Source organism: Nyctereutes procyonoides, unplaced genomic scaffold (genome assembly GCF_905146905.1).
Source record: "Nyctereutes procyonoides isolate TBG_1078 unplaced genomic scaffold, NYPRO_anot_genome, whole genome shotgun sequence".
In the NCBI taxonomy this organism is placed as follows: Eukaryota; Metazoa; Chordata; class Mammalia; order Carnivora; family Canidae; genus Nyctereutes; species Nyctereutes procyonoides.
In genome coordinates, this window is record NW_026575024.1 from 24,102,411 (window position 1) to 24,116,743 (window position 14,333).

Genomic DNA, 14,333 nt, shown 5'->3' on the forward strand with positions numbered 1-14,333 from the left:
AGCACATATTACCTGAGTTTGTATGCTCCAGCAAGGCAGCAGAGACTCAGTGAGGTGGTGTCTCTTTCATGTGGAGGGGTTCCCAGGTTTTATGGGTTAGATATGGGGAGCTAAATAGCAAATGAGAAGCAGAGATTCCCTCATCTTGCATTGAAAGCAAATATTTCAGCCTGGTCACATTAAGGCTGTATCAACATGAGCATCATAGCAATAATAATGATAGCTAATACTAAGTTATTACTAAAAGCCAGGTGCTGTACTGAATTTTTGTATGTATTATTTCACTTAATCCTCTTAATTTTGAGATGGGTAAAGTAGTTGTCCCCTTTTTTCAGATGAGGCATTAAGCACAGAGAAATCAAGTAATTTGCTCAAGGTTACTTGGCTAATAAAGCAATGGGGTCAGAATTTTAACCCATGCACTCTGATTTCACTGCCTTCAGGGAGGTTAACATGTAATCAGTGGGATAGATTAGACATGTACTGTGAGTCTGTGGTGCTGAATTCGCCAAAAGAGGGGACCAGGATAGAGCTGTGGAAGCTCAGAAGTGGGAGAGATCACTGCTATCCTGTGCATCAAAGTCTTTTAGAAAGATGCTACTACTTAAAGGCATATAGTGAAAGAAGATGTTTTCAGCTGATGCTGAGAAAGAAGTGCCTGATAAACCCATAGAATGCTTATTTAAACAAAACCCTGCTAGACAAATTACTGAGATTTTTCCTTTCTTGGAGGGCATTGCTGGGAGGTTGAGGAAGAGAGGAACATAATGGAGTCTGTAGGTGTTATCTCAAAGCAAAGCAGTCTGCTCTCTAAAACTCAGGAAGTCCTTTAGAAGAGAATGCATCCTGAGTAAATATTTAAGACATATTTGAAGATTACTGTCTTTAAAAACAAGGGTCAAGAGGGTGGAAATATTTTAAGAATGAAAAAAATCTCTTCTGCATGAGAGGAAGCAGCTTATTTTACTAACCTAGTTATAGTTGGGTGAAATATGAACCAGTGTGAATTTAGTTCTGTTGATCTAAACAGGATTATTTCAATGTAGAGTAGAAGTAAAAGTAGACCAAGTTAAATGTCTTATGCCCCAGACAATGGAGTTGTGTCCCTGCCAACTCTGTCGCTGTACCATGTAGAGTGAGAATCCTGCTGGGCACAGAGACATGTTAGCATAAATAGGGCATTCCGAATTCTCATAGACACCTCTCTTCTCCCAGTGGACATAGACCACAGGAGCTCCCACATCTCATTTCTGTCCTTTGTATTTTTCACAGAACTCGAGGCAAATGCTGCCATAGTCGCTGGACAAAGGTAAGACCAATCATTCTGCAGGCTTAGCATGAAAACAGCCCAAGCCTCTTCAAAGGGTGTTGGCTTTTATTTTTTTTTAAAGATTTTATTTATTTATTCAAGAGAATACACAGAGAGGAGAGAGAGAGAGGCAGAAACACAGGCAGAGAGAGAAGCAGGCTCCATGCAGGGAGCCCCACGTGGGACTCAATCCCAGGTCCCCAGGATCACGCCCTGAGCTGCAGGCGGCGCTAAACTGCTGAGCCACTGGGGCTGCCCGGGTGTTGGCTTTCAAACCTCTCTTCACCTTGGCCTTTTCCTTCACTCTTTGTACCAGTCTGTTTTCCCTACTAAAGTGGGAGAGTTATCATGAGTCCTAACCCCTCAGAGGTATCATTTCTCTTAATAAAACTTGGTGGCTAAGTTTTTCCTTTTGTATTTTTTTGAAAACTGAATGAGAGAACATGTTCAGCACTCTCCATAGTAAATAGTAAATGTTCAGTTTGTAGGAGCTGTTGCTATATTGTCATTAATAATAGTCCTTGCAACACCTTCTGAAGTATAGCTGTTTGATCCTCCAGGCATAAGAGAGAGAAAGCTAGTTTTAGAGTCTGACCTAAAACTTTTTTTGTTAATCTGCAAGCCGCACAACCTGACAACATGAAATAACACCTGTGGCTTCAACCTCATTAATAACTCCTTGCAGAGAACTATTATTTTTCAAAAGTCATTCCTTTTTTAGTGTACTAGTATGTTGGATGACATTTTAGAGAATTTATCATATTTGTACTACTTTTTTATGAAACAGTCTTCACAATCATATTCTCATGTAATCCTGTCAATCCTGTGAAGTGGTCATAGTAGCCAACATTTATATGAATGCATTCCATGCCGTGTACTGGGCTGCAAGTTCCTGAAGTGTATCATCTCATTTAATTTTCACAATATCTATTAGGGAAGCAAATTCTGTCTTAGAGATAAGGAACCTAAAGCTCAGAGAAGTTAACTAAATTGCTCAAGGCCACACATTTAGTAAGTGGTGCAGCTGAAATTCAAACTCAGGCACTCTGACTCCAGAGCCCTCAGACTTATGTGTTGCAGCAGACAAAATGGGGATTTATAAATCAAGAATCTGAAGCATAGAGAAAGTTCAATATCATGGCCAGTAAACATATGTGTAACACTTGATCCTTGTTCTTCTGCCTCCAAACTTACTGATATTCCTACTGCATCATCCTGCCTGCATTTTTATTTGGATTGCGCTAATATTTGACGCATACACCAACTGTATGGCTACAGAAAGAAGATAATCAGACCAAAAATATCTTGTGGATGTTTGTTTCCAGCGCTGGAGACAGCTATGGCTTTTGTTTTGCCAAGGAGAAAGAGGCACTTGCTTTAGGAATCTTTCTTCCTCAGAGGCTTTGACTATTTTCTGGGCTCTTAGCCAGAAAGCCATCCTTAACATCTCTAAAAGGATGTATAGATACCTCTTGATTCCTAATTCCACCCCAGCTCTAGCCCTGCTGCCTCTTTACTTACCTTGGCTAATGGGTCAGTTGTTAGATATAAAGCAAGGTAGCGAACAGTATGGCCAGATTCCCAGCCATAGTGCCACTAGTAAAGGATCCTCAGACAGGAGTGAACAATGGAGGGGTAGGGATTGTTCATAGGCCACAGATCATGTCTCTAAGGAGTTCCTGATCTAGTGGAAGGCAGAAGATGTTAAAATAAAATATGCTGTATAATCTGATGGATACTCTAGAATGCCAGCTACAGACTGAACCAAAAAGAAAACTTCACATGGGGAGCGAGGTCATGGAAGACTTTCCAGAAGAGGCATCCCTTTCACCAGCTTCTTTTGTTTTCTTGGTTGTACTGCTTTTGTTTCAGTTCCATGCCTTACGAGCAAATTTAATCAGCTTTCTTCCCTAATGATTTGACGTGCTTTTTTTTGAACCATGAAAGTAGTAAAAAGTTTATTAAAGAAAATTTGGGGATCCCTGGGTGGCGCAGCGGTTTGGCGCCTGCCTTTGGCCCAGGGCGTGATCCTGGAGACCCGGGATCGAATCCCACGTCGGGCTCCCGGTGCATGGAGCCTGCTTCTCCCTCTGCCTGTGTCTCTGCCTCTCTCTCTCTCTCTCTGTGACTATCATAAATAAATTTAAAAAAAAAAAAATTAAAGAAAATTTGAAATTCAGATCAGAAAATTAAAAAGAAGAAAACTACCAGTAAACCAGTATTGCTGTGATTAAAACAATATTGTACGTATTTTAGTTCATCTTCTACTTCTCTTCAGAGTATGTATACAGATAGTATATTATATATAAGTACTATATCTGATATTTATATATCTAACATATAGTATTTATATATAAGCACTATACATTATGCACACACACATGTATCTCACACATTTATTTTATGGGGTTATGGATATATACTCAACATGTATTGTGATGAAAATGGGATTATACTATTCATAACATTGGTAACTTTTTCCCCACAATAATGTATCATGAATAGTTTTTATCATTAAATAAACCTACAACATGATTTTTCATGACTGAATATGGATGTGCCATCTTTTTGTTTTTTAATCTATTGTAAAGCATTTACATCTTCTGTCTTCATTAGTATAAATAAAATACTTTGGCATCTTTGTGTGTGATTAGAGCTCTGGAAAAAGATTTGTTTCCTTAGGCACCTAGAGATAGAATTGCTGAGCCAGAGGATTACACCAGGGTTTCTCAGTCTCGGCGTTATTGATAGTTTGGATCAGATAATTCTTTTTTGGGTGGGGTGGGAAGAGCTGTCCTGTGCATTATAGAATGTTCAGTGGCATGCCTGACCTCTACGCAAAAGATACCAGTAGCATCCCCACATTAGTCATGGTAATCAGAAATGTCTCTAGACATTGCTAAATGTCTCCTGGGAAGCAAAAAAAAAATACCTCCTACTGAGAACTATTGGGTTATGTAATTTATACTCTATCAGGAGTTTCTGTCCCCATACCCTTTTTTTTTCCCATACCCTTAATAGTACTGCATATTACCAATTTTAAATCTCTGCATACTAAAAAAGGGGGATTGAAGTGGGGGCAATCAGTATAGCCAGCAATATACTGTGAATATATCCTGATATATATTCTATAATGTGACTTATACCATGCCATTATCTGAGTATACCAGGCTCATAGGAAATGCCAATATATATTAGTAATTTCCTAGATTTTAGATACTGTTACTTTTTGAAAGAGAATATTGTTGTTTTAGAAAAATGGATGAGGAAGTTTGGGAATTTTTGTTCCAAATTCTTAATTTCTATTACCTGTTTTTCCACAGTTGCACCAGCAATATGCTTTAGTATTTTATTTTTACTAGTGTAACAAGCCAAAAACTTAAATTGTCAGTAATATAGAAGGTTTTTGTGTTTACTGTCCCAGGATGGAATATTTTCTCTTCAGAATGACTGTATGTTTCATAAACTCCTGCCTTGTGAATGAAACTCTATTAGAAGAACCCTTTTTTGTGTGTGACTTGATTCCCTCACCTCTTTGGAAACTTTGTGCTTTCCCCTGTCAGCAGTGAGCCCAAAGAGATCATTGAAAAGTCCAAAACCCCAAGCCGAAGAAACTCCCGAACCGAAGAGCCAACTGTGGCTTCTGAAAGTGTAGAAAATGGACATCGCAAGCGATCCTCTCGGCCTGCTTCAGCCTCCAGTTCTACTAAAGGTTAGCAGGGAGGTGTGGGTGCTACTGTGGGTCAAATAGAAGAATGGGGTCTTTATTACCACAGCAGAGGACTTTGTCTTTCATCATTGCTTCTATTACTTTAACTTTTACTGTTTGTCCTTCCTTAGTTCATTTACCTGTGTTTTCTGTGTGTATACACAGCAGCAAGCATTGTTGAGGGGAAAAAGAAAGAACATAACAAGGCAGATTGACTCATGATCACCACTTCAGATAGGTTCTCAATGTGGCCCACCCATCTTTCAGTGGTCAATTCTCTTTTCCACTCCTCTGGCCTCTACATTCCTCTCTTTCAGCAGAGACTCTCACCTCTCCACAGAGAAAATAGAACTGCTTCAGCTCTTGCTGTCAGGACATAAATATACCAGGATCCTCCTTTGTTCCTACTATAGTAGAACAGCTGTCCCTCCTCAAGTCTAAGGCCAGTTACTCCACTTGTGCCTCTTTGATCCCATCTTCTCTAACCTTGTCAAGAACCTTACACTACCAGTTTCTCTCCTCTGTTGACTGATGTCTCCTTTTTGAATTCAGGCTGTCCTTGGCTTCTGTGACCTAGAGCTCTCAATTGTTTTCTCTACTTCTCTGGCTTTTCCTTCTCAATCTCTGTACCCAGATATTAGATGTTGGTCTTCCTCACACTTCGATCCTGAGTCACCCTGTCTCTTCAACTCTTCTCTCCCTAACTAATCTCACTCATGCCCCTTCTTAGTTACAGCTTTTCACAGATGACTCATGAATTTGTATTTCTAGTACAAACCTCTAGAAATCTCAGCTGGATGTACAACCTTAACAGGACTTCAAATTCAAATGTCTGATTTCACCCACAGTGTCAGGTCATTTGTCAGTGTTCCCCACCTCAGGGAATGGCACCACCATCTGTCCATTGGGCACATTCTTCTTGGCACTTCTCTCCCTTATCCTCACAGAAAGCTGCTGATTTTATTTCAGGTGACCCAGATTCATCCATTTTACTCCATCTTCATTGCTACTCCAGCTTAAAACCCTTCAGTGATTCACACTGTAATTAAAATTCAAGTCTAAAAGCATCAGCATGGGCCACAAGATTCTATGTAGTCTGGCCCCTGTCAGCCTCTCCCAGCCTCATCTGACTTCCCTCAGCAATTCAGATAAGCCGCTCATCCCTCATCACAAGCCTGTGTGTGTGTGTTATACCCTTTGCAGGGAATGTTCTTTCTTCCTTCTTCTCTTCTCATTAACTTCCTACTCTTTCTATTTAGCTCCCTTGTCACTGCTATGAGGAATCATAGTACCATGTTCTCCTCCGTAACATCACAGTTGTAACTTTATGTTTATTGTGTGATAAGTAATGAATGTTACTCTGTTAGGGCAAGAGGTATCTAGTTTTGCTCACCATTATATCCTTGGTACCTGGTATGCTGCCTAATACAAAGAGGCATATAATCAGTAATTATTAATAACCACCTATCAGATATATATCAAGTACTTATCCCCAGGCCCTGGAGATATAATGGTGAAAAGACAGAGACTCTTCTTCATCATATCAATTATGTGCCAGCCAGAAAGATGAATACAATGCATTAAATGCTAAATGCTGTGATAGCAAAATTACATGATACTGTAGGAACCTATAACTGGGATACTCCTCTGCCAAATCAGAGGCTTGCTGGAGAAAATGTTTAAGCTGAGACCTGAAGAATGAAGAGGCATTATGTAGGCCATGGGAGTTGAATGAAATATTCTAGGCAAAAGGTACAGCATGTACAAAGGCCCAAATCTGAGGAAGGGTATGATACTTCATCCCCTCAGGAAATGTGCTGAGCTTGACTAGCTCATATTAGGCAAGAGCTGGGATCCTGGAGAAATGCCTCATATCAGCAGAGTTGCTGAGAAACAGTCAAGTACTGTTGGGATGCCAGCCTAAAGATGAGGGCAGGTTCTGGTGCACCAACACCAGACACTGACCTGAGACTTCAGCTGTCATTGGCAGGTTGTATTTCTGGGCAAGAAGTTCACGGTTCCGGGATCCCTGGGTGGCACAGCTGTTTGGCGCCTGCCTTTGGCCCAGGGCGCGATCCTGGAGACCCAGGATTGAATCCCATGTCGGGCTTCCTGCATGGAGCCTGCTTCTCCCTCTGTCTATGTCTCTGCCTCTCTCTCTCTCTCTCTCTCTGTGATGACTATCATAAATAATAAATAAAATTTAAAAAAAATTCACACACACACACAAAAAAAGAAGTTCACGGTTCCTCACAGAGCCCGTGGGAGTAGGCCATAGGTTTACAGATCACATACAGGTAAAGTAGAGATGTAAAAGTTACCTTATCTCAGCCCATCAGAGAGGGAGGGGTCTTCTTTCCTTTCCAGACATCCTGTCTGTACCACTGGCAGGGTCCTCTTAGGTATCCCCACTCTGATACAGAAAGGGAACCAGCAACTTTTCTTCATTCTCTCCAGGCAGAGATTTGTTTGGAGGGAAGCATTCCTTTCAGTATATTGAATACTAAACTTAGACCACTAAAGGGAAGTTTCTTAGAGTCCTGTGGGAAAATCTGCTTCCTCCCAATTCTTTGTATTCTTTTGGCCCCTCACTCTCCCAAAGGTTCGAGGTCTTCTGGGCTATAGAATATGGTATATAAGTACCTTTAAAGCAGGAAACAAGGGCAGCCCGGGTGGCTCAGCCATTTAGCACTGCCTTCAGCCCAGAGCATGATCCTGGAGACCTGGTATCGAGACCCACGTCCGGCTCCCTGCATGGAGCCTGCTTTTCCCTCTCTGTGTCTCTCATGAATAAGTAAATAAAATCTTTAAAAAAAATGTTTAAAAATAATAAAGCAGTAACAAGTATTGACCTTTAAAGATGTCACATACCAGGTTTTTGGAAACTTCACCTGAGCCCAGATCTTCAAGAGAGTAAGGGTGTCATTTACAGTGCACCAGAAAGAATTAATCAAAGGAGCAGCTGGGACAGTTAAGAAGAGCTGCCCAAATTAAAACCAGTCTGTAGAGAACTGCCAGCCAACCAAAGATGGAAAGCTGGAACCTATTTTAGAAGGGGGTGGAGAATAGGCTTGTATACTTAAACTGGACATTGTCCCAAGGTGGTAGTAGTCATGTTGGAATGCCTGCCCCATCCCTGCTCTGAGACTTAAGTGGCTTAGGAAAGGCCATAATGACTTGAAAGCTTTGTGCTTTTGCATGGAGGGGTGCTGGGTAAATAAATGTCTCCTGAGATCTCTGAGATCTGGCCAAACCCCAGAAACCACAGTCATGTACAAATCTTTACAGCATCCTCAAAGCCCTCAGGCTTTCAGTTCTGAACTCCTAAGGTAGGTAAGTTACCTTTTAAATCCAAAGTCAGTACTGTAGCTGTTCTGATTTTTAGGTGTTAGAGCGCTTGGATCTGGATTAAAGAATAAATATGCATATTATTTGCTATGTAATATGCTGTGTTGTACCCAAAACCCTGAACTGAAGTCATAAAATAACTTCTTGTGATTATATTTGAGCCCATACCCAGGGAATGATCATAAAATATCAGGGTGGTTTCCAAAAATCTATGCAACTCAAATTTGGAGACACATGTAGTGCTGGGTACCTGAAACCTCTTTCCGCAGCATCAATACTTCTTAAAGTTTTGAAGGAAGAAAAAGGTTTGCCTTTTTGCATTCATACAATTTGGGTCATATATGTACAAACAATATCAGAAACAGTCTGTTTTTCATGAGAATCTTGAAAGCTGAGAAATATGAGTTTATAATGAGAAGTACTGGTATATTTGTATTGTCAGAGCACCAGTGACATTAACCATGCTCCTGCTGTGAGAACAGAGTTTGCTTACGTCATGTTGGCCAAGGCCTATATACTATACTGCCAGATTGGAGCAGGTGGGACAGATTATTTCTGGGAAAGTCCAGAGAGGCCTACGTGGTTGATAGGTCACTCTCTAACCTGTTGTTTTGGTTTTGGTTGTTGGGCCTTCCACCCCCACTTTTAATTACAGACATAGAAATTGACTCTCACAAATCAGTAAGCTTCTTTTTAAAATTGCACTTGATCAGGTGGGGTGTTAGAAAAATGCACATGAATAGTTCTGCTTCCTGACATGATGTATTCCCTATTAACACAGAAATGATTTTTCTCGTTTTCCTTCCTTGGCATTCGTTATTTACTCTTCTGTTCATAATAGTGTTCATGTTATATTTTCAACTGGGAAAAAAGATCAGTAGTTAAAAATGAAGTTCAATGCATAAGTCTGAAACCAGGGAAGATATGCTAACATGAAGGAAGTTCAGAACAACCTATAATCAGCAGCAGTGGTGAGTGTCCCTGGAGTGCCTTAAGATCCCTCTGACAAAAAAAAAAAAAAAGATCCCTCTGACAGCAAAGTAGGGTGACAGCCCTACCCTACCCACAACCAACTTGAGAAGCAACAATCTAAAAAAAATCCTTAAAATGGAAATTTTATTGTGGAAATATAAATGAGCACAATATGGGAGAAAACTCTGAACAATAATGCCTGAAACTACTCTTGTAGCATCATTCAGAAACCAGCCATGAAAATTTTGAAATTCCCAGAATTTTTTACAAAAATAGAAATCTTAGCTAGAAGTGGTACAGTAAAAGACATAATGAAGTGAGCAAGATCAAGGTCATTTTCTAAAATTCCTTGAAAGGTAAAGGTAAACTCCACATAACAGAAGACATAATAGATCTTGCACTATAGGTCTGTCCAAATTTGCTTACCGTTAAAATGAGGCAACCAGGGGGAGAAAGTGGCCATATCAAATTATAAATGTAAATGCCTTCCAAGAGTATATATGGACAACCATCTGAAAGACTTATTGACCCACCTCTTTACCATATAGTTGGTTCAAAATATTAATATAAATGGTGTTACTGTGTTAGTCTTTGGACTACTTTTATATTTGTGAAGACATTTATTTGTAAAATCATTGGTGGTTTAAAAAACAGGGTTTTTCAACAATATTTGTAAATTTTATTTTGCTAGTATGGTATTGGTTTAGGGGTTCTTGGTAGTGGGATTATGCACAGTTAGATAAGGTAGGCAGCCTGATGTACACCCCGCATGTACCATCAGCTACTTCATTACTTCCCTAGAATTCCTTACCTTAAAGAGTTTACTTCTAAATTCTCTTATTGTGTTCAGTGGAATAGTAAAAGTGGGAGTAGAATATTGAACTACAAAAACAAAAAACTCATCTTTTCAGACAGATTTATAAAGACATCAAAAGTGACATTGCCCTTTTGCTTAGATTGCCTAGATTTATCCAGGGAAGGTGATAAGAGACTTCAATACCAGGTTAATAGAGTTTTTTTCCTTCATGGAAGTGTAAAAGTACATCCTACACCATTTTTCTCACCCACCCCTAACCCTGGTATCTAAAAGATTATTTTTTGTGGTTTCTAACACAAACCACTTGTTTATTCATGGCCCCACTCATTGATTCATCTGCAGAAGCAGAGTCAGTCTGCCAGATCATTGGGTGCTTTGAAGCAGTGACAGATGGGAAAAAGCAAAGAAAGCGGGAGCGGGGGGGTCTGAGATTGCTTTTCTACCTTCCCCCTTCTCACCTGTTTTCCCAGCCACATAGGTGTTTTTCAGACACATCACTTGATCCTTCATATCACAACAAAGGAGAAGCTCCCAAAGTTGCCCTAATTAACATATCTAATGATGAATACTCCATCAAGATATAACTTTGGGGGCACCTGGGTGGCTCAGTGGTTGAGCGTCTGCCTTTGGCTCAGGACCTGATCCTGGGGTCCTGGGATCGAGTCCTGAATCAGGCTCCCTGTGGGAAGCCTGCTTTTCCCTCTGCCTATATATGTTTCTGTCTCTCTCTGTCTCTCATGAATAAATAAATAAAATCTTAAAAAAAAAAAGACATAACTCTGTAGGGGCACCTGGGTGGCTCAGTCAGTTGAGTGTCCAACTGTTGGTCTCAGCTCAGGTCTTGATCTCAGGGTTCTGAGTTTAAGCCCTGCATTGGGCTTTGTACTGGGTGTGGAGCCTACTTTAAAAAAAAAAAAAACAACAACAAAGAAACTCTGTATTTTTACTCAAATGATAAATTTACTACAGTGAAAATGAAGCCTGATAGTTGGGCTAGAGAGTTGATTATAGGGAACTTTGGGGTGTGTGAGACTCTTACTTACATGAAATTGAAGAACACCATTATCCACATCCTGTCAGAATGACTCCTCTGATGAGCAAAAGACTAAGGAGTAAATCAGAGAGACTGACTCCTCTACCACATGGCAGAAGCAGCATGACCTTCCAACAAGCAGATGCACATACTGAAATTTCCACCAACAGAAGCCCCAAAATATTGCATAGGTCACTTCTTGGAAAGTCATTGAGACCCTCTTAGCAATTACTATAGCTAACAGTAACATTTTTGCTTTTTGCATCTGCATCTTAAGTTTGGGCTCTCAAAATATACAAAAGAGAAAAGAAAAATTGCTTATAACACTGAACCTGGGCAGCCTGGGTGGCTCAGTGGTTTAGCGCTGCCTTCAGCCCAGGGTCTGATTCTGGAGACCCGGGATCGAGTACCACCTCGGGCTCCCTGCATGGGGCTGATTCTCCTTCTGCCTGTGTCTCTGCCTCTTTCTCTGTCTCTCTCATGAATAAATAAAAATCTTAAAAAAACAAAAAACCACTGAACCTAACTAACATGCAGCATCAGAAAATTTAGGCTAGGGGTGCCTTGGTGGTTCACTCAGTTAAGCGTCTGCCTTTGGCTCAGGTCGTAATCCCTGGTGCCGGGATCAAGTCCTGCATCAGACTCCCTGCTTCTCCTGGAGCCTGCTTTTTCCCTCTGCTTCTCTCTCTCTCTCCCCACTGTCTCTCATGAATAAATAAAATATTTAAAAAATAAAGGAATAAAATTTATCCTAGTTTCCAGAAATCAATAAAACTGATTCATCTGACATATTATTGTGTTAGAAAATATTTTATCCTTGATGGGAGAAATGTTTTAAAACATTGATTTCATATTAAAGCCAAAAGATGGAGCCACCTAGGTGGCTCAGTGGTTGAGTGTCTGCCTTTAGCTCAGGTCATGATCCCAAGGTCCTGGGATCCAGTCCCACATCAGGTTTCCACAGGGAGCCTGCTTCTCTCTCTGCCTATGTCTCTACCTTTCTCTCTGTGTCTCTCATGAATAAATAAAATCTTTTTTAAAAAAAGACCCCCCCAAAAAAATCTGTGGAGCAGCATGAAGAATGAGGGTGAATTTTTAAGAGCTATATAAGATTTTAAAGACATGTTTACATTTGGAGAGCTTCGAGCTATTTCTTGTACTCTGCTGTAGAAGACTTTTGTGAGGAAAAGGTTTTTTTAAGGTTCATTCATTTATTTTAGTGCAGAGGGGCAGAAGGGCAGAGGAAGAAGGGAAAAGAAACTCAGACCCTGTGCCAAGCGTGGAGCCTGATGCAGGGCTCTATCTCAAGACCCTGAGACTATGACCTAAGCCAGAACCAAGAGTCAGCCACTCAACTGACTGCACCACTCAGCACCCTATGTGTAGAAAAGTTTTTGAGAAATATGGTTTAAATATGGAGTAAGATTGAGTTGATTGAAGACACTGTGATAAGAGGAAATAAAGGAATTAAAACATACTTGTTCCCTTTATGCCACTATCATTCAGTATCCCACCTCTTCCATGAAGCCTGCAGGCTCTCCTGGGCTCAGAGCAGGCTATGGCTTGCTCTGAATTACTTCTCTGCCTGTATGTATCCACAGCCTTGATATTCCTGGCTAGGCCACAATAGACACTTAATGACCACAGGTTGTGGTCGTGTTAATTAGAAACTTTGACTATAATAAGGCAAAAAGAATCACTTACTGCAAAACAGTGGTTTGACTCCAAAAGGGATTCAGTCCAGTAGGGCCCCACTTAGGCCAGCCCTACTTTGTGTGGACTGCCTAAACATCACTGCCATAAAGAATTGCCTCAGCTGAGTGTGTCCTTCCTTTTCCCCCACAGACATAACCAGTGCAGTGCAATCCAAGAGAAGAAAATCCAAGTAAACAAGCTGGATGGCGACTTGATCCTTGTAAATGTGTGTGAATTTTACAAAAAGCAATTTTGAGCTGTGACTTTTTAAAATCCACTTCTGTACAGTTAGTCATTTTAATAATGTGGCCCTTTTCCTAGTCCTTGCAACCTGTTTCGTAAAGTGCAATGGGGAAAGCAAAGTTGTTGAACCCTTTTGGTGTTGCAAGATGAAGTTCAAGGTTTCTAAAATGTTGCCATGTATTGAGAGGAGCTAATGCAATTATGTTATTAGTTTTCATATTTCCTAAGCAGCCTTAGTACAGGGTGAGCATTTTTAGATCTTCTAATGATGTATTGTGCTGTGGAAGTTATGTGTGTGAATAGCAGTAGTGGGAGCAAAAAAATCTTTTCCTTTGGAAATGTTGTAAATAATTTTATTATATAGTGTTTTGGATGTATTTGTTGTAGAAATGGACCAGTGAATAAAGAGAATCTAAGGGTTTGTACAATGTGAAATACTGAATGTGTTAAATAAATGTCATTGTCCTAGAACATAAGTGTATGTTATTGGTAAGGGATTACTGGGTGAGCACGCTCTTTCTTTGGACCATAAATGAATAGTAACAGCCTTCTTTGTAAAGTAGAATCCAACCTTGTCCTTACTATACCTGCTTTGAAGAAACTAGCCCTTTCAGCACTGTACCAGGCACTTTGATAAATGTTGGTCAAATTTGTTTTGGTTGCAAATAACAGAATCAACTTAGGATCAAAGACCACCCAGGATTTTTTAGGGACAGGAAGCCACCCATAACCCGGATACACTTTTTCTCCACCTCGTAGTGTTTCTCCAAGCACAGAATGTTAACAACTATTAACATTCTCCTCCATTCAAGAGATAAGCCCAGACTGATCAGCAGGATTCTTTGTAACAGTATCAAGAATCCAGCCCATTTTAGATCAGCTTTCCACCTTCAGTCCAGTTCCGTGGTTAGATCAGGGCAGCTCCCACATCAAAGTGGTCATTTTGTGTTATATACTTTATATACTTCAAAGATGCCCACTACTTTCTACCCTTTGGGTGCCCTATTTCTCATCTCTTTCAGGCTTAGGGCTGATTTCTCATCAACATGCCCAGGTTTTTCCCTTTCCTGTCTCAATTCCTACCCAAAAAGTATAGTCTCCAAACCTGCTGCTTCTACCCCCACCCTACTCCCAACCCTCAGGAGAGACTGATGCTTGGGGTTGGGCTCTGTCCTTGTGTTGGTCTGGGCCTCAGCCTTCTGCTGCA

At 40.5% G+C, this 14,333-nt stretch overlaps 1 protein-coding gene across 6 annotated transcripts in view; it reads left to right on the plus strand.

The window, feature by feature from the left end:
- The window catches only part of NCOA6 (nuclear receptor coactivator 6), an 85,829-nt gene extending 72,233 nt beyond the window's left edge, over window positions 1-13,596 (plus strand). For 5 of the 6 annotated variants that reach the window (XM_055345719.1, XM_055345751.1, XM_055345759.1 and 2 more), the window contains 3 exons: window positions 1,273-1,309; window positions 4,873-5,021; window positions 13,034-13,596. In XM_055345719.1, the coding sequence (XP_055201694.1) occupies window positions 1,273-1,309; window positions 4,873-5,021; window positions 13,034-13,077 (230 nt within the window). In that variant the 3' untranslated portion in view covers window positions 13,078-13,596. The remainder of the gene's footprint in view (window positions 1-1,272; window positions 1,310-4,872; window positions 5,022-13,033) is intronic. The other variant, XM_055345744.1, reaches the window with a different exon arrangement.
- The last annotated feature ends 737 nt before the right edge of the window (window positions 13,597-14,333 follow it).